This window comes from Narcine bancroftii, chromosome 3, assembly GCF_036971445.1.
Source record: "Narcine bancroftii isolate sNarBan1 chromosome 3, sNarBan1.hap1, whole genome shotgun sequence".
Lineage (NCBI taxonomy): Eukaryota > Metazoa > Chordata > Chondrichthyes > Torpediniformes > Narcinidae > Narcine > Narcine bancroftii.
Window position 1 is genome coordinate 246,267,910 of NC_091471.1, and position 19,287 is coordinate 246,287,196.

General features: G+C 47.0%; 1 protein-coding gene across 1 annotated transcript in view; it reads left to right on the plus strand.

The window, feature by feature from the left end:
* The window catches only part of man2b1 (mannosidase, alpha, class 2B, member 1), a 43,580-nt gene that overhangs the window by 7,436 nt on the left and 16,857 nt on the right, over positions 1 to 19,287 (plus strand). The window contains 7 exon segments of the mRNA XM_069923196.1: positions 2,198 to 2,300; positions 7,702 to 7,875; positions 9,547 to 9,740; positions 11,492 to 11,624; positions 14,084 to 14,229; positions 17,291 to 17,407; positions 19,152 to 19,234. Of these exon segments, the coding sequence (XP_069779297.1) occupies positions 2,198 to 2,300; positions 7,702 to 7,875; positions 9,547 to 9,740; positions 11,492 to 11,624; positions 14,084 to 14,229; positions 17,291 to 17,407; positions 19,152 to 19,234 (950 nt within the window).

Consider the following 19,287-nt stretch of genomic DNA (forward strand, 5'->3'; position numbering starts at 1 on the left):
AAACATATGTGTAAGGGAAGCTATTTCCAATTGACATTTATCACATATAGGATCGATATGAGAATAAAAGCGATGGAGTTTATCTTTAGACATATGAGCTCTATGAACAACTTTAAACTGTATTAGTGAATGTTTTGCACATAGAGAAGAAGAGTTTACCAGTCGCAGAATTTTATTCCAATTTTCATTAGAAATATGAAGGTTGAGTTCTCTTTCCCAATCATTTTTAAACTTTTCAAAAGTCCCAGAATTTATTTTTGTAATTATATTATATAATTTAGATATCACACCTTTTGGAGGGAATTTTGAATATAGTATATCCTCTAAAACAGTCGTAGTCTCCCGATTGGGAAAAGAGGGTAAAGTCGAAACTAAGAAACTCCTAATCTGCAAATATCGAAAGAAATGAGATCGAGGTAAATCATATTTCATGGATAATTGTTCAAATGACATGAAAGAGTTATCCAAGAATAAATCCGAAAAGCATGTTATACCTTTAACTTTCCAGAGTAAATAAGCTTGATCAATTAGAGAGGGATGAAAAAGGAAATTTAGTACAATAGGAGTTTCCAAGATAAAATGACTTAGGCCAAAAAAATCTCCGGAATTGAAACCATATACGTAGTGTATGTTTAGCCATTGGATTATCAATTTGTTTATATAATTTAGTAAGAGTAAAGGGAGAGCAGCTCCCAAAAAGTTTCAAATTTTGGTGGGGTTCTGGGCCTGTGGACTGCTTGACCTACTGAGTTTCTCCAGCATTGTGTGTTTATTTCAATCACGATCTCTGCAGACTTTCGTGTTTTACTCCAGAGCTTTGCATTAACGCTGGTCCCTGCCGCTTCTTCTTCACCTAATATTTCTGTGGGGCATTCTCTAGCTAGATGGCATTAACATTCACTGCTCCAATTAAACCCCTGCCCTTCAAAGTTCAAATTCATTGTCAGAGTACATAACATCACATACAGCCTTGAGATTCTTTTTCCTGCGGGTGCAGCAGAATTTCTACTTACCAGTAGTGCAAAATTTACTCAAGAAAAAGATATGTATCTTTCTCTATCTCCCTGTCTCGTTTCTTCCAGCTCCTCGCCCCCTTCTTTCCTTCTCCGTCCACTCCTCCCCCATCACCTGCATTATTTCTCTTCTACCTTCTCACCCATTACCACTTATGTACAGCCTGTTGGCCGTACTCCTCCCCTGTCCCTTCTTCCCTCCTCTCCTCCCCCACCCCCTCCCACCTTTTAATTCAGATGCCTGCTGACTTTTTACTCGGACAGTTTAAAACTTTTATTTTCAGTTTGAAACTTTTATTTTCAGTTTTATTTTAATTTTTTCTGGTTCCTTTTTTTTCTATTTTTGCCATTTTCCTGAAATCCAGATACTGGGGATTTTACTGTAACGGGTGGAAGCAGGTCACCTTTCCACCTAGACTTCCGCAGCATGTCTAATGTCACAGAGTCTCTGCAAAATCATTTATATTTATATATGTACTGGATATAAACCACTTGTAAATACAGTAGTTCCCCCCTCCCCTTAATCCATGGTGGTATGTTCCAGGACCTTCCCCCCCCCCCCCCCGACCCCCCCAGCAGATGCCTGAAACCGCAGATAGTACCAAACCCTATAATATGTATGTTTTTTCCTGTACATACACACCTATGATCATGTTTAATTTATAAATTAAGATATTAACAATAATAAATAATAATAGAACAATTATAACAATATATTGTAATAAAAGCTGTGTGAATGTGGCCTCTCTCCATTTAATATTTTCGGACCATGGTAAACTGCGACTGTATGTCTAGATGTGCTTTGCACGTTTTTACCCCGGAGACCAAAGAGCGCTCTTTCATCCAGTTGTACGACAATAATAATAAACTTGAACTTAATCGGTGGGTAAGGGAGGGAGAGTGCGACAGGAAACAGAGGGAGGGGGAGATAGTTCTGTGATGGAAGCTGTGGGAAAGGAGACGGGGTGGGAAGAGAGGGAGAATGGGGAGTGGGCTAGCAGGAATGATTTTGCCATCCGTGTTTTGAATTAATCTTGAGCTTGGGTTTTCCTTGGGACCTCTGGTTTCCTCCCACCAACCAAAACGTACGGGGGACTGGGCTGAAGTGGCCTGTAACCGTGCTGAATATCAAAAATTTTAAAGATTACAATTGCCTTGAGAATGAAGGTGTTTCTTCTCCACAGAATTGTCCTGCCGTTAAGCCCAACATGCTGAATGTTCATCTCGTGCCCCACACTCACAATGATGTCGGCTGGCTGAAGACAGTGGATCAGTACTATTACGGAGGTGATTGTGCTTAAGTTCTTTACCTATTGGTTAGCGTCTTGCCTCGTCACAGAAGTGATGAGGAGTGGAGGAACAGGGCAGTTCCGATGTCGTTGGCCAGGTGGTTGACAGTTCTAGAATTGCACCAGAGCTCTGAGCGCAAACTCTGCACCAGACTCCAGCGTGCTGGACATCAGGTACAGTCTTCGCGATGCCTTGTTTGTGATCCTGGGTGGGTGCCGTGGTACAAGTTAGGAGCACGCTCGAAGAGGAACACAGCACATTCAGGCTTCCTCCATGGAAAGCAGCGGACAGTCGTCCTCTCAGGCCTGCGCCCTTCGTCGGGAATCCCTGAAGTCCCAACTGCCCGTTCGTTCTCATGGATAATACTGACTGACCCGCTGAGTTCCCCTAGCTCAGTGGTTTTCAAACATTTTCTTTCCTCTCACGTCCCACTTTAAGTCATCCCTATGCCATCGGTGCTCTGTGATTAGTAAGGGATTGCTTGAGGTGGGATGTGAGTGGGAAGAAAGTGTTTGAAAACCACTGTTTTAATTGTCCCTCATTGAGTGAAACACCACAGGCTGCAGACACTGTGATTGTAGTAAATGCACCAAAATGTTGGAGGAACTCAGCCGGTCTTTAGAGCATCTATAGGAGACAAAGGTATTTCGGGCCGAGCCCCTTCGTCAAGGAAAAATTAGAAAAAGCAGAAGCAGGAAATATCAGATAGTCTCAGAATTCAGGCAACGGTTGGGGGGTGGGGGGTGGGTGAAGAATCCAGACCAACAAAAGGTGATAATTGGGTAAGGGACCAGGTAGAATTTATCATGTCTGTGCAAAAGGAGACAGGAAAGGGAGAGACGACGGGGGAGGAGAAGAAGGGGGTGGGAGAGTGGTTTTAACGAAAGCAAGATGCTAATGCCATCGGTTGGAGGGCGCCCAGACAGAAGGTGAGCTGTGGTTCTTCCAATTTGCAGGTGTCCATGAGACCATGGACCGACGCTTCGGCAAGGGAATGAGACAGGGAATTGAAATGGGTGGCCACTGGGAGGTCCATGTTAATACAGTGGCAGAGCAGATGTGCTCAACAAAGCGATCTTCTCAGTCTGCGTCCAGCCTCTCCGATGTAAAATCATCCCTATGGATGCGTTATGTGCATGGTTTCAGAACTCCAAAGGAAAAGGGCAAATGACAATTTTTCTCAAGCAAAATATTTCAGTAACATTTGGGTCTAAAGCAGCGGTTCTCACCCTTCCCACCCACACACCACCTTAAGCAATCCCTTACTAATCACAGGGCACTGATGGCGTCGGGATTACTTAGAGTGGGATATGAGTGGAAAGGAAAAGATTGAGAACCACTGGTGTGGGTGTACAAGAAAGTCTGCAGACGCTGGGGTTGAGTGAAATATACAGAAGTGCTGGAGAAACTCAGCAAGTCACCCCAGGAGGTAAAGGTTAACCAATGTAACCCAAAATGAGGGCTACCTTTTACTTTGCATGGATGCCTCGTCTCCTGCTGACTTCCTCCAGCACTTGTTGGGCGCTGTTCCAATTCTCAAGCATCTCTCGTGATTCTCGGCTACCCCTGAAGGGCAGAGCAGTATATTTGTCAACACTTCTTTGCTCTGCATCCCTGAAAGCAAATGATCTTGTTTATTAGCCCACAAGATTGTGTGCTTTTTCAATGATCTATTTGAATGCTATGTCAAATCGGTGACCGTAATTGGTTGGAAGTATTCCCGGCATCTGGGGCCCACGTTCCCAGCACCCGGGGGAGTGTTCCTGGCATCTGCACCAGGCATTCTCGGTGTCCAGGCCGGCGTTCCTCTTGGAGTGTAAAGATTGAACTTACAACCAGAACCCTTGACTGAAATGAGGGAGGAAAGTTTCCACAAGAATGCAATACCTGCTTGGGCCTTCGGCACCTTTTGAGACCAAGACCCGTTTTTTTTTTCTTTGATGTGAAAGCAGAGAAGTGGAGGCAGGGTGTTAACTAATCTGTCGTCTCCTGTTCCCCCGTACATTTTGAAAAGTGGAAGGAAACCAGAGCTCCCAAGGAAAACCCAAGCTCAAGATTAATTTAAAACACGCATGGCAAAAACATCCATTCTTGCTGGTCCACTCCCCATTTTCCCTCTCTTCTCCATCCCCTCTGTCTCCTATCCCTCAGCTTCCCATCCCCTTCCCTCACTGAACTATCTCCCCCTTTCCCCCCCCCCCCGTTTTATGCCCCCCCCACCCCAGCTCTTGCATCCCCATGTTTTACACAGGCAGTCCCCAAGTTGTGCACGAGTTCCATTCCTTAAGTCTGTCTTTAAGTCAAACAGGTTCTTATTTAGCGTCAGTTAGTCAAATGTTGTGTCCAGTATATAGTACAGGTATTATAGTATTTTATCTTTCTATGCAAAGACAAAAGGAAATAAATCATGATTAAAAGTTAATCCTTACTCTCGTTCTATCAATGTCTTGCATACCGGAAGTGACGTTCTTGAGGTAACATGCACATGCGCGAATTGGGGAATGATTTGTTTGTAAGTACGGGTCATCCGTAAGCCGGGCGTTCGTAACCCAGTGACTGCCTGTATATGCATGTGTGCCTATGTATGTCCATGTGCTTACATAAGAAACAGGAGCAGGAGTCGGCCATCTGGCCCGTCGAGCCGGATCGTGGCTGATATGGCCGTGGACTCCCCTAAACCCTGGTTAATCAAAAATCCACCTGCCTCTTTAATACATTTAATGATACAGATGCTCCTCTGCCTACGATGGTCCGACTCACAATTTTTAAAAGTTACGATGGTCGTTATCGCTGTATTTTATGATTAAAATTTTTTTTTCCCGGTGAGGAATAATTTGGCATTTAATTATGAATTAGGCTTTGTTTTGGATAAATTTTCCCAGTTGCAGGCTATGGTAAATGTTCGGAAGGTGGGCTAGACTACGATGTTCGGTAGGTGGGCTAGGCTACGATGTTCGGTAGGTGGGCTAGGCTATGATGTTCGGTAGGTGTGGTATTGTATCCTTTTGCAACTTACGATTTTATCAGAATGTAACCCCATTGTAAGTCAAGGTGCAGCTGTAAATGTCTCGAGTACTTCCTTATGCAGAGATTTCCATGGATTTGTTAATTTCTGGGAGAAGCAGACCCCTCTGCTCTGCCTCAGATCAACTCCCCTGAAGCCATATCCCTGAGGTCTGGTATCACCTGCCAGTGGAAACAACCTCCACCCCTCCCAGTTTCCTCATAACTTTTGTTTTTGTAAGATTTCCCTCCTCATTCTTCGGTAGTCCCAAGCAACGTTATCTCTCCTCATGGGTGAACCCCTGCCCTTCATCTCCAGAATCAACCTGGTGAACCTCCTCTGCACCGCCTCCAAAGCCAGTACAGGTACACAATCCTTTATCTGGAACCCTTAGGGGACAGTGTGTTCTGAATTTCGGATTTTTCTGGATTTCGGAAAGCCCACCTGAATTGTGCTGCAGTATCCACCCCCACCCCCTTCCAGTAGCCCGGCCCGCCTCCCCCAAACGCTGATCCCTCGGCCGCCTCCCCCAAATGCTGGTCCCTCGGCCGCCTCCCCCAAATGCTGATCCCTCGGCCGCCTCCCCCAAATGCTGGTCCCTCGGCCGCCTCCCCCAAATGCTGGTCCCTCGGCCGCCTCCCCCAAATGCTGGTCCCTCGGCCGCCTCCCCCAAATGCTGGTCCCTCGGCCGCCTCCCCCAAATGCTGGTCCCTCGGCCGCCTCCCCCAAATGCTGGTCCCTCGGCCGCCTCCCCCAAATGCTGGTCCCTCGGCCGCCTCCCCCAAATGCTGGTCCCTCGGCCGCCTCCCCCAAATGCTGGTCCCTCGGCCGCCTCCCCCAAATGCTGGTCCCTCGGCCGCCTCCCCCAAATGCTGGTCCCTCGGCCGCCTCCCCCAAATGCTGGTCCCTCGGCCGCCTCCCCCAAATGCTGGTCCCTCGGCCGCCTCCCCCAAATGCTGGTCCCTCGGCCGCCTCCCCCAAATGCTGGTCCCTCGGCCGCCTCCCCCAAATGCTGGTCCCTCGGCCGCCTCCCCCAAATGCTGGTCCCTCGGCCGCCTCCCCCAAATGCTGGTCCCTCGGCCTCCTCCCCCAAATGCTGGTCCCTCGACCGCCTCCCCCAAATGCTGGTCCCTCAGCCGCCTCCCCCAAATGCTGGTCCCTCGGCCACCCGGACATCTGCCCCAACCGCCAGTTCCTTGGCCACCCAACTGTCTTCCCCGGCTGCCTTCCCCAACTGTAGTCCCTTGGCCGCCCGGACTTCTCCCTCGATCGTTAGTCCTTCAGCTGTCTCTCCCGACTGCTGGTCCTTTGGTCGCCCGGCCACCTCCCCAACCGCGGTCCCTCGCTGCCCGGCCATCTCCCCCAGCCACTGGTCCCCCGGACGCCTGGCAGTCTCCCCTTCCCCTAACCGCTTGTCCCCACTTGCTGGATTTTGGAGCTTTCCGGATTTGAGATGTCCGGATAAAGGATCGTGTACCTTTATGTGCTTTCTCAATAAGGACACTGGAAATGCCCACAGTCCTCCAGGTGCGGTCTCATCAGTACCCTGTACTGTTGCAGCAGGATCTCCCTGATCTTGTCTCGTAACCAGATGAATATTTATATACACAGTAAAATCCCTGTTATCTGAAGCAACCGGCAAATTCACTTATCTGGCCCATAGGTGCCGAATACTGGAAGTTTTACTGTGTTTATTTTAAATTAGCTCTTTATGTACACATGCAATTATTATATACTGTATCATTATATACTGTGTGCGTGTGCACGTATGTGCCCTGTGGTTCGGAGAAACCCTGTTTCGTTGGGTTGGAGATGTGCAGTCAGGTGATAATAAACTTTAATGCCTGTTCCTCCAGCAATGAAGGCCCTTGTTCCAGTTGCCTGCTTGATTACCTGCCAACCAGCTCTCTGCAATTTATGTCCAAGCCTTCCAAGGTGTCTCCGCACCACAACAAGCATGCTGCAGTTTTTCACCATTTAAGTAACAATCTGACTTTCAATTTTTCCTTCCAGAGTTTACCAATGTTGTCCTCCTTCTGCTCTCGTGCTTGCATGGGTGCACATGCATCCTGCATGCTTGCACATTTGTAACGGAGTGTGGTCTGAGGGTCTTGTCTTTTTGACCCTCAATGTGGCCATCTTGGCGATATGATTTGCGTAGCGGTTAGCACGATGCGCAGTGCCAGCGACCGGGGCACTGTGGGCTTCAAAGCTTACCAGGTCATAGGTTAATTGGGGTTTATTTGGGCAGCTCGGGCTCGTTGGCCAGAAGGGCCTTTTAGTATGCTGAATCTCTGAATTAAAAAAATGTCAAAGAAAATCTCAGTCCTTTCATGAACTGACGCAAATTTTCAAAGATGTTTGAGAAACTGCTGGTTTGTTTCTTCCTCTTAGGCAAGACAAAGATTCAGCGTGCTGGGGTACAGTACATCCTGGACTCTGTCATCCCCCAGCTCCAGGCAGACCCAGCCAAGCGATTCATCTATGTGGAGATTGCCTTCTTCTATCGCTGGTGGAAGCAGCAGACTAAGGCAATGAGGGCCACAGTGAGGCAGCTCGTCCGTGAAGGTAAGGTGAAAATCATCTTGCCTGGGCGGTTAGCGCAATACTATAACGGTGTCGGCGACCCGGCGCTGTCTGTAAGGGGTTTGTATGCTCTCCCCTTGCCTGCGGGGGTTTCCTCTGGGGGCTCCAGTTTCCTCCCACCCTTCAAAACGTATGGGGATTTATAGATTGATTCGGGTTTGTGGGCCGGGAAGGCCTGTCACCATGCTAGATTTTTTTTAAAACAAAGTACTAGTTCTGGAGTGTGCCCGTATGTTAATGCTCAGACAGTGGCCATTGGATTGAAAAGCACAAACCTGCAGATGCTGCAAACCCGAAACAAAAATAGATCACATTGGAAGTATCCGGCAGACCGTGTGTGAAGCAATTCATCAAGCTGAGGAATTGCCCTCTTCACCGTTATTGTCCACGGAGGCAAACAGCATGGGCCCCACAGTGTCGTGATCCAAAGGTTCGATCCCTACCACTAACAAGGGCAAGGGCTGGTACAGAGAAATATCACCCCCTGCAGGTTCCCCTTAAAACTGTACCACATCTTGGTCTGGGCAAGATACGATGGGAAGAGTTTGCCTTGCAAGTTAAACTATCACGCTGGTGGCAGCACGGTAAGCACAGCGGCCCGGGTTCCAGTCCCGCCCTGTTGGTAAGGAGTTTGCACGTTCTCCCCGTGTCTGCGCGGGCTTCCTCCGTTTGCTCCAGTTTCCTCTCATCCTTCAAAACGTACAGGGGCTGCAGGTTAATTAGGCTTGTGGGCCGGATGGGCCCGTTATCTAAATTTATCATCCACCATGACACAGAAAAGGAGATGACGTAAAAGGATCGATAAATAAATGCAGTTGCAGTTTCTGCATAAAAGTGGGCCGGGTTCCTTGAACTTTAGAAGAAGGAGTGGCACTCTTGATCAAAGAACACGAGGTCCGAAGTGGGTTCGTCAAGGTAGATGTTGCAGTGGGAGGGTTTGGGGGGAAAAAAAGTAAGTAACGGCTCCAAAGTTAAAACCGACCGGCATGGAAATGCCTTATTTCAGGGAATTTCTGGAACTCTCTCCCCAAGGGTGGAGGAACCCCAGTTGTTAGATGTGTTTAAGGTGGCGATGGATAGATACAGGCAGTCCCTGTGTTGCGAGCGTCTGACTTACGGACAACTCGTGCGTATGGGAAACCGTCTGTTCCCCCCCAATTCGTGCATAATGCAACCCCACGAATGCCCAATATGCAAGACATCGATGGACTGAGAGTGTTAACTTTTAATCATGAATTTATTTGCTTAGAAAGACGAGATATATACTGTAAACGTTTGACTAACTAATGTTAAATAATGTACCTGTTCCGACTATGACATAAAGACAGACTTGGGAACGGATCTCGTTCGTAACCCTGGGACTGCCTGTATTGGAAAGATTGTGGATTTGAAGGTTACAGGGAAGTGGCCCCTCACCTGCATCCAACTATGACCTCATCCCCCCACTGTTTTATTCAGACGCCTGCCTGTGTTTTGCTCATACCTTGCCTAGGGGCTCAGGGCTGAAATGCTGGCTACGCCACATTGCCATAAAGAACGTTGTACAACCTGCCGAGCTTCTCCAGCCCTTTTGTTCACATTAAAAGGTGCCCCCAGGTGGGGCCGGCGGGTGGTGTCCCCTGGCTCTAACCATCGGCCTCCTTGCTGCTGCAGGCAGGCTGGAGTTTGTGAATGGAGGCTGGTGCATGAACGACGAGGCGACCACCCACTACAGTTCCATCATCGACCAGATGAGCCTGGGCTTCCAGTTCCTCAACGAGACGTTTGGAGAGTGTGGACGTCCCCGTGTTGCCTGGCACATTGACCCGTTCGGACATTCCAGGGAGCAAGCCTCCCTATTTGCACAGGTAAGCGCTGATCGTTTTGTCCGTGAGTTAATGTAATTGAAATGCCACACCGAGTTCACGGACTTGCCAGCATTTTCATATTTGTGTTTAAGATTCAAGGTTCCTTTTATTGTCATGTAAGAATGCACAAAATGTATTCTATACCTCTACTTCTGTCTGTTGTTTGGCAAAGAGTCATTATGAGCATTACCTGGTGCCCCTAACAATAGGAGAAAGAGAAGCAAAAGAGAGTCCCTGAGTCACCTCCAGCACTCCCGCAGCCTCTTGCTCGCAGCCTGGTCCAAACCTCCGACACCACCAGCGTCTGAGACCCTTCAGGAGCCCTTCTTGCCCCTCTTGAATCCCAGTTCCGATGCGTGGCTCCCATGAGTCGGTCTCCGGCAACCCGTGTGGGTTCACCGACCGTGTTTCCAACAGCCCGCAGCTGTGGGCCCTTCAGCCGCTGAGCCCCTCGCTGGTCTGCCACTGTGGTCACGCTCTCATAGGGCCTTCTCCCAGGCTTCTCAACAGGAGTGTGTTCCACCCGTATCTGGATACCTGCACCGGTCCGCTGCTATCCTTGGAGAAATTTATAATTTCAAATGGTTGCGTTGAGACTCCTAAATCAACTTTTCACATCATTGGTTCTTGTTATCCATTAATGAACTATTTTCATATACAGTTTGACTAGCCAGTCATGGCCTCTATAAATATGGGGATCTGTTTCCAGACCACTTGTGTAAAGTGGCTCCCTGCCTTGTGCACCTCCAACAGAGAAATGTCTGTTTACAAATATACATCCTCAACGTACGATGGCGTTACATTGTGGCGTTCCCATCAGATGTTGAAAAAATTGTGTCGAAAAAGGGCAGTAAGATCATTGTGGGGGCTGACACAGGGCTGTGGGGAGAGAGCAGGGCAATGGGATCAGTGTGGAGGCCAACACGGGGCTGTGGGGAGAGAGCAGGACAGTGGAATCAGTGTCACACTTTCCTGAAGTCAACTATCAGCTCCTTAGTTTTGGTGACATTGAGTGCAAGGTAGTTGATGGTGCACCATTCACCCAAGTCTTTGATCTCCATCCTGTAGACTGACTCATCCCCTTCCTTTATACAACCCACTACCGTGGTACCTTTGGCAAATTTGTACATGTTGTTATCGTCGTCCTGAGCCACACAGTGTCTTTGACTAATCCAGTGGTTCTCAACCTTTTTCTTTCCACTCACATCCCACTTTAAGTAATCACTATGCCATCGGTGCTCTGTGATTAGCAAGGGATTGCTTAAGGTGGGATGTGGGTGGAAAGAAAAAGTTTGAAAATCACTGTTTTAATCGTCCCAAATTGAGTCGTTATGAATCATAACTCCAAAGAAAATGGGCCAATGACAATTTTTCTTAAGCAAAATATTTCAGTAACAATTGGGTCTAGAGCACTGATTCTTAACCTTCCCTTCCCACCCACACCCCACCTTAAGCAATCCCTTACTAATCACAGAGCACTGATGGCATAGGGATTATTAAAGTGGTGTGTGAGTGGGAAGAGAAAGGTTGAGACCCACTGGTCTAATCCATCCCTCTCTCATCCACTCTGCAAGAGGACAAATTTGTTTTCTCTCTCCCAGTTTTTGTGCAAGCTCTTCAACTTGAAACAATGCTCCTCTCTCCACAGAGGCTGCCCAACCTGCTGCGAATTACCGGCCCCTTCTGTTGTTTGAGACGTCAAAATATCTCCTGTTTTCAGATTTTAATTTATTTGTTACTGCCCCCCGCAGATGGGATTCGACGGTTTTTTCTTTGGCCGCCTTGACTATCAGGACAAGAAAAATCGAGAAAATCACCAGGAAATGGAAATGGTGTGGAGAGCCAGCGCCAGTCTCCCCAGTCCAACTGCTGACCTGTTCACAGGTTGCCGAAGATATTTCTTGTCTGTTTATGCAGCGCCGTAAACCGGAATTTTGTAAGGAAGTGTGGCATTGAAAATGATTTCTCCAAGGTTGACAAAGTTGCACAGTTGGATGCGAGGAAACAATGGCATGATTAAATTACTGGGCTAGTATCTGGCCTACTGACCTGGGGATGAAATCCAAATTTATTGTCACGATCGACACAGAATTTGTTTGTTTTGCAGCAACATTAAAGGTGCAAAATTGCTATGTTAATTTTTTCTTTCAAAATGAGGTCGTGCTCGTGGTGGGTGGGTGGGTGGTAGATGCTGGCCTCATCTGGGGCACCTCCATCCCATGAAGAGAACAAAATGGAAGCTCAGTCATTGTACACCTGGCAATTGGGAGTGGGGTTGGGCTGGCGCTCGAGAGACCGATGAGAGCAGTAAAGAAAAGGCAGTGGGAAGGTCATTGGGTATTGGTCATGTTTGAAGGGTACGGAAATGAGACGGAAGATTTTTAACATGGCATTTGCCAGTCCCCAACTCTCCTTCAACTAAATGGCTCGTTGGTTAGAAACCACCATGTGTCAGGAATGAGTGAAAAGATTTCCATCCCAACATATGAAGTAGATTTTTACATTGGTCCAATGGTCACCAATAGGTTTTGTTTTGAGATTTAATGAACTGAATTTAAATCAGTCAGATGCCATGGTTGAATGTCCTGGATTATTAATCCAAGACCTGACTGCAAAGCTCAATTATCCGGTTTCTTTGTCACTACTTGAGTTATTTTGATTGGCTCCCAGAAAGAGAGTTTGTTCTTGGCTAGATTTGGAAACGGAAAATGTCTGAGGGTGGCCTGATTAGTGTAGAGGTTAGCGTGACGCGGTTACAGGCGCCATTGACCCAGGTTCAAATCCGGAGCTGTCTGTAAGGAGTTTGTACGTTCTCCCTGTTTCTGAGTGGGTTTCCTCTGGGCATTCTGGTTTCCTCCCACCCTTTGAAATATACGGGGGTTGCAGGTTAATTTGAGTGTAATTGGGTGGCACAAGTTTATCGGCTTTAACTGTGTCTTGTTACATTTTTAAAATTTAAATTTAAGAAGGTGGGGGGGGGAATGGGTGAAGTGAGAATGCTTCAAATGAACACAGCCTCAAGATTCGGAGGAGTGGATTCAGGACAGAGATGAGGAAGATTTGTTTAAGTGGACCCTTGGTTGTTTGAAGACATGCAAATGGAGCTGCACAGACAAATTTTTAAATCACTTTGCAAAGTGTGAGAACTCCTTTACAGCAAGAAGCACTGCTACAAGCAGTTAGCTTGGCCCCCCAAGAGAGTCTACCTTGTGGCTCACAAGTCATGTAGTTACCCCTAGGTTTCTAGAAGATTCAACCAAACTGCTCCATATAAATGCCTATTTCTTAAAGTTATCTGAGGATTCATTAATCAGGGTCATGTTTAATGGTTAATAGTCTTTTACTAAATAAGGAGCATTTTATCAGCTCCAGCTGATAACAAGAAATAAAGTTAATGAGCTTCCGTCAGCATTTTAAACTTACATTTTCAGATTTGCCTCTCCCAGAGAGTAGTAAATCTGTCGAATTCACTGTAGCAGTGGAGGCTGCCACACTAAATTTTTGAATAATGGGGGAATGTGTGGGGAACTGAGTTCCTGGCCAAATTAGCCCTATTGAAGGGTGGAATGGGATTTACAGGCCAGCTGGCCGACACACAGAACACCAAGCAGGACAGCACAGGAACAGGCCCTTCGGCCCACGAGCCTGTGCCAAACATGTGACCCTAAATTAGTTCAAAGCAGGACTATACATAGTCAAACATGGATGTCCACAGACGTGATTGTAGTCAAAATGCAGAAAATCTGGAGCCGGTTTTCCAGGGTCCACAAGAGGTAAAAATATATAACCGACATTTCAGGCCTGAGGTCTTACTTGAGGTGTGAGTGGGGAAAAAAAGACAGGTGTCTGATGGGGAGAGAAAGGGGAAAAGAGGACTAGAGACCAACAGACAAAAGGTGTAAATTGGCTATAAGTGTAAAGGTGAAAATTGATTCCCTGTTTCACTTTCTATCTCCTCCCCTCCTTTCCCTCCATCTCCTTTCACAGAGCCAAAATTAATTCTTACGTTTCCCCTATCATATCCAATTAACACTTTTTGTCTGTTGGTCTGGCCTCTTTTCCCTTAATCTCTATTTAATTAAGGCGCCTGCCTGGTTTTTGCTTACACCCTGAAGAAGAGCTCAGGCCCAAAACATCGGTGATACATTTTTCCCTCCCATGGATGCTGCAAGACCTGTTGAGTTCCTCCAGCATCTCTGTGGTTAGAAAGACTATTCCAGCTCTGAATATTTGTGTTCTCCACCACATACAGGGTGATCTGAAATCTACCTGGTTTGGTTCTGATCTTTTGCTGTTGGTCAAGAGATTTGACTTGAGTCATTAATCCAACCATTACCCCTTAGGTGTCCTCCCCAATGGATACAACCCTCCCTGGATGTTATGCTGGGACGTGCTGTGCTCAGATGAACCCATCAAAGACGATAAAGATCTGGATGAGTATAACGTGAACGACATTGTGATCTACTTCTTGCAAACTGCACGTGCCCAGGTAAGGGTCTGCCCTGGCTCGTGGGTTCAGAAACTCCTTTAGGTTCTTGGAGCCACTGATGAGCGGGTTGGCTTTGGTGGGGTTAGTTCTTAAGAGACTCACATGGATGTGGCCTGACAGCTGCAGCCATCCTGCTGGATAGCTCAGGTAATGTTTTCCTTGATCAAATAACAGTGGACAACACGTTTTTTTCCCCCCCCAAAGGTTTTGCTTCCTGAAATAAAATGGGGTAACAACTTTAAGTTGAACACAACAGATTTCAGATTTCCTACATCACGTAGGAAGTCGGAGAAACATTAAATTGACTTTTATTGAATTTAGCATATTTAATCGCATCGTGATGCTGACACATTGCGTTAGTTCAACTGACCTAAAAATGTTTTGCCGCTGAATTTCATTTGTACTCAGCATCTGATGCCTCTCATGTTAGGGTCCAACGATAGTTGCCCTGATACCGCCTTTCCATGGTTGCAGTGTCCCGGTGAAACTTTTCTCTGTGCTCGTCACTGACGGCACCAAGATCAGCTGGGAAGATGTCCAAGTGCGAATGCAGAAAATGAATTTTCACCCAATAACATGTTGCACTTCATAGTTTTGTATGCTTGAAATAAGCTTAAAATATGATGTGAAATCGTAAAAATAGGTTATATCTAAAAAAATGTACGTGATTGGAAATTTTTAAGGTGATTTTCATGATCAGCAGCCCAAAATCCATAAAATACATCCAAAAGTGTTCAGAAAGCAGAATCCTCGTCATCCAGTGTAACCGAGGGCAATGAAGGAGTGAACGGCGCTCGTCCAGTGTAACCGAAGGCAACAAAGGAGTGAACAGCACTCCACCAACCATCACCCTTCCATTCTCAATTCCCATCCACCACTCCTGCAGGAGCGAGCGTAGTAATCCAGCCCCTCCTGATGAAGGAATTTTGACCTTCTCGGGCCCCCTCTCTAACCTGTAGCCAACAATGGGCGATAGGGGCTGAATTAGATTCTGGCGTAGTTTTACCCATCAATCAGTCCCACTGGGGCATAGAAAAAGCCACCCAGGATTACAGATGCGATCAGCTTCGCTCAACAATGGCCCGAGTCAATCTGATTTGACCACCAGTGCCTGAATAATGTTCTGCTGCCTCTCCCTCAGTGATGGCACGCATAAAGTGCACCGTGGAGATAATGAGAACTATGAACAGATAGAGCATGGGAGGTGGGCTTCCTTGGAGTTCACCAGAGGTGTTAACTCTTCCCTTGAGTCTTTCAATCTTCCCTCTATATTGAAGAATTAGAATTTATTGTCACATCACAAAGTCTGTTGTTTTGCAGCTTATTACAGGGCAGATATCGCTATAAATTAGATTTTTTTAAAAATTAAATTTTAAACAGACATATAGCACAGTAACAGGTCATTTCAGCCCACAGGTCCGTGCCGCCCAATTTACACCCAATTAACTTAACCCCCCTGGTAAGTTTCAAACAGTGGAGGAAACCGGAGCCCCCAGGAAAAACCCACGTATACGTGGGGAGAACATACAAACTCCTTACGGACAGCACGGGATTCAAACCCCGGTCCCAATTGCTGGCGCTGTTAAGGCGTCGTGCTGCCCTAAATAGAAAATTGGAGAAAGTGAGGCAGTGTCTGTGGTTCATTGTTCGTTCGGAAATCTGACAGCAGAGGGGAAGAATTTGTCCTTGCGCTTGTGTTCAGGCTCCTGTACCTTTTTCCTGATGGTAGCATGGCCTGGGTGGTGGGGGGTCCTTGAAGATAGAGGCTGCTTTCTTAAGACACCGCCTCTTGTAGACATCCTCAATGGAGTGAAGTCTGGGACCCATGATATTGTTGATCCAGTTATGTGTTGCCCATGTATCCAATTCCCTTTAGCTCCTCTGGTCTTTAAATGATGGCCCAAGAAATACCAGCAGTACTTTGTACTGATTGAAATGTTACAATTTGCCTTGGGCCTGGAAGGACATTGTCTTGGTCTTGAGGTGTGTGCCGTGAGGTTCCTTATGAATTAGCCAAGGGTGCAGGTCAGATAAACAACCCATGGAAATGGGTTTCAAACTCTGCATTTTCCCCAAATTGAAATGGTGTGGAGTTGTGTTCTGAGCCAGCAATTCAAAGGTGAGAGTCTTGAATTCGTCCCCACACGATGGGAAAGGTACAATAAAAGAGAACTACTCTGGAGCCTAGCCTCTGTCTAACTTCCTGGGAATTCTCTCTTACCATGTTGTAATTGTTCCCCTCAATAAGCAAATAATCCTTTATTATTTCTCAGTCCTTTGAGTATTTAAAATTTTTGTTTAGATGTACAGCATGGTAACAGGCCCTTCCAGCCTGTGCTACCCAAATCCCCTCGTTAACCCACAAACCCCATTGGCCGGCACATACAGCGCCGGCGATCAGACCTGGGGTTCGAATCCCGTGCTGCTGTAAGGGATTTGTATGTCCTCCCCGTGTCTGTGTGCGGTTTTTCCCAGGGGCTCCTCCCACTGTTTGAAATGAACCAGGGGTGAAGGTCAATTAGGGGTAAATCGGGCGGCGCGGACTCGTGGCCCAAAATGGCCTGTTGCCGTGCTGTAGGTCTAAATTTTTTTAAAAATGTACTTTTTCGGAGGGTAAGAGGAAGCCGATGCAGACACGGGGAGAACATACAAACTCTTTATTAACACTGGCAGATTAAGCGCCGTAATAACTGCTACGCTAACCTTTTCAAAAGTTTGAATCTGGCAGCGCTCTCTATCACTTTATCGCAAGTTTCCATATCTGGCCCTCCCAATTTGTTACCTGTGATTCACTGCTAACAGTTCCACCCTATGTGGCAAACTTGCTTCTAACACCTCTCCTCCCAAGTGGACCATAGTGAGGAACAATCCACCTTCTCCATTCCCCACCTCCCCCCAAGCACTCTCAGTCCACGCCTTGGCAGGCCTGGGACCAAACACCAGATGAGCCGTAAAGGAGACAGCAGGTCAAAAACTCGAGGGTTGCGGGGAGGGCGTGAGGTAGTGTTTGATGTGATTGCAAATGAGTGTTCAACAGAATGTTTGTCTCCTGCAACCTCAGGCAAAGCATTACAAGACCAACCATATTATCATGACCATGGGGTCGGATTTCCAGTTTCAAGATGCGAACATGTGGTACAAGAACCTGGACAAACTCATCAAATACACAAATGCTGTGGTAACGTTTCTGCCGAACTCCCATTCTATTCACCTTTCTCTCTCATCCACCTGGGTGCTGTCCGGCTCACAGATCCTGGTGGGTAGGATGGTTAAAAAAGAGAGACTTGGGCCTTACTCAGTGTCCCGAATTGTTGCCCAGCCAATAGAGTGTTGTCGTTGCTGTTACAACAGTGTGGTCAGGGAGCTCCCACAGGTAGCAGGGTCGTGTGTCATCGCCGGTGTTGGGTGAGGGCCGAGTTGCTGCAGAGAACTCCCCGCTCCATTGTAGGGTGGGGTCTGTACAGCTCCCACCTGTGGGAGAAAGGCCTGGGCCTCCATGTAATGAACCGGAACCTCCACCTTGTCTGGGGCCAGGGATTAATCCACTGGTCTGCTCGTTATCGTTGCTGTCAAAACTTCAAGCCATTGATCGTAAGCTGTGGGTGATGCCAAGAAATTGAAGCTTCCTGTCTCGTTACACTTGGCACAGCAAGAATGGTTGTACGAGCAGCCCATCAAATGGGGGGGGCGCGGTGAGTGTGATGCCATTACAGCGCTAGCAATCCGGGTTCAAATCTGGCGCCGCCTGTAAGGACTTTGCATGTTCTCCCGTGACCTGCCTCGGTTTTCTACAGGTCTCTGTTTCCTTCCTTTCAAAAACCCTAGAACATTACAGCACAGAAACCAGGCCCTTTGGCCCTTCTAGTCTGTGCTAAACTATTATTCTGCCTAGTCCCACTGACCTGCATCCAGTCCAGAACCCTCCCAACCATGTGCCTGTTCACATGTACATGTTGTAGGTTCATTGGCCGAATTCGGATTCTACCATGTGGTGAATAAAATTGTTAAAAGTTTTTATTATTTAAATTTTATTGAGTTCTTTTTTTAAAGTAAAAGTTTCCCCAAACCCTTGAGTCAGTGTTAAAATTATGTCGTCATAAGTTACAGGACCTAAACCTATCCATAAAATAGAAACAAACATGGCAGCAAAAAATATCAATATAATAACCTTGATAATAACAGAAGAACAAAATGCCATTCTTTATTATGCTTCACCACTATTTCCCCCCCCCCCCCCCCCGCCCCGGGGAAACCTAGATATTTGCCCCACTTTTGTGTATTGACATCCAATTTATCAAACTGTGAGATATGAATTCAAACGCTGCCACTTCGGCCATTTATGAGGCCCCCTCCTGGAATGATGGTTTCCCCCCCCCCCCAAAAAAAATGTTTTTCCAAGTGTACAATTTTGAGAGTATTTATTCCCCAATAACCCAAGTGTATCTCCCAAGACAAAGAGTCTGGGGGCGAAAAGGAATTTGAATACCTGAAACTTCACCAATAGACTTATGTATCATAATCCAAAACTCTTGAATTCTGGACCAGTGCATGTAGTAAATTTTAAGTGAATCCCTGCAGACATGGGGAGAATGTACAATCTCCTTAAAGACAGTGCCAGATTTGAACCTGGGCTGATTTAATCGCGTCACACAAACCATGCCACCCGCTTTGTGTTGAGAAGGTGAATGGGGCTTTGGAAAGCGCAAGTCTGTCTCTCCCTGACGGATACAATTGTCCCAAGCGGCCTGGCCCACATTGGGCCTGGGCCTTACACAATCTATCGGTAACTCGAATGCCTCCCCACAGTTTGTAGCCAGTCTCATCTCTCTGGGGACGTCAAGCAGCTGGTGGGCCTAACCCCTGAGAACTTAACTGTACGTGCTGAATGAATGCATTGACTGACACCTCTTGTTTTGATGCAGCAAAGCTCTGGGAGTGACATCAATGTGCTGTACTCCACCCCGTCCTGCTACCTGCAAGAATTAAACAAGGCAAACCTCACCTGGTGAGTCCTGGGCACACTTCCCTCCTCACTCCCTGGACGCACAGACTGGAACA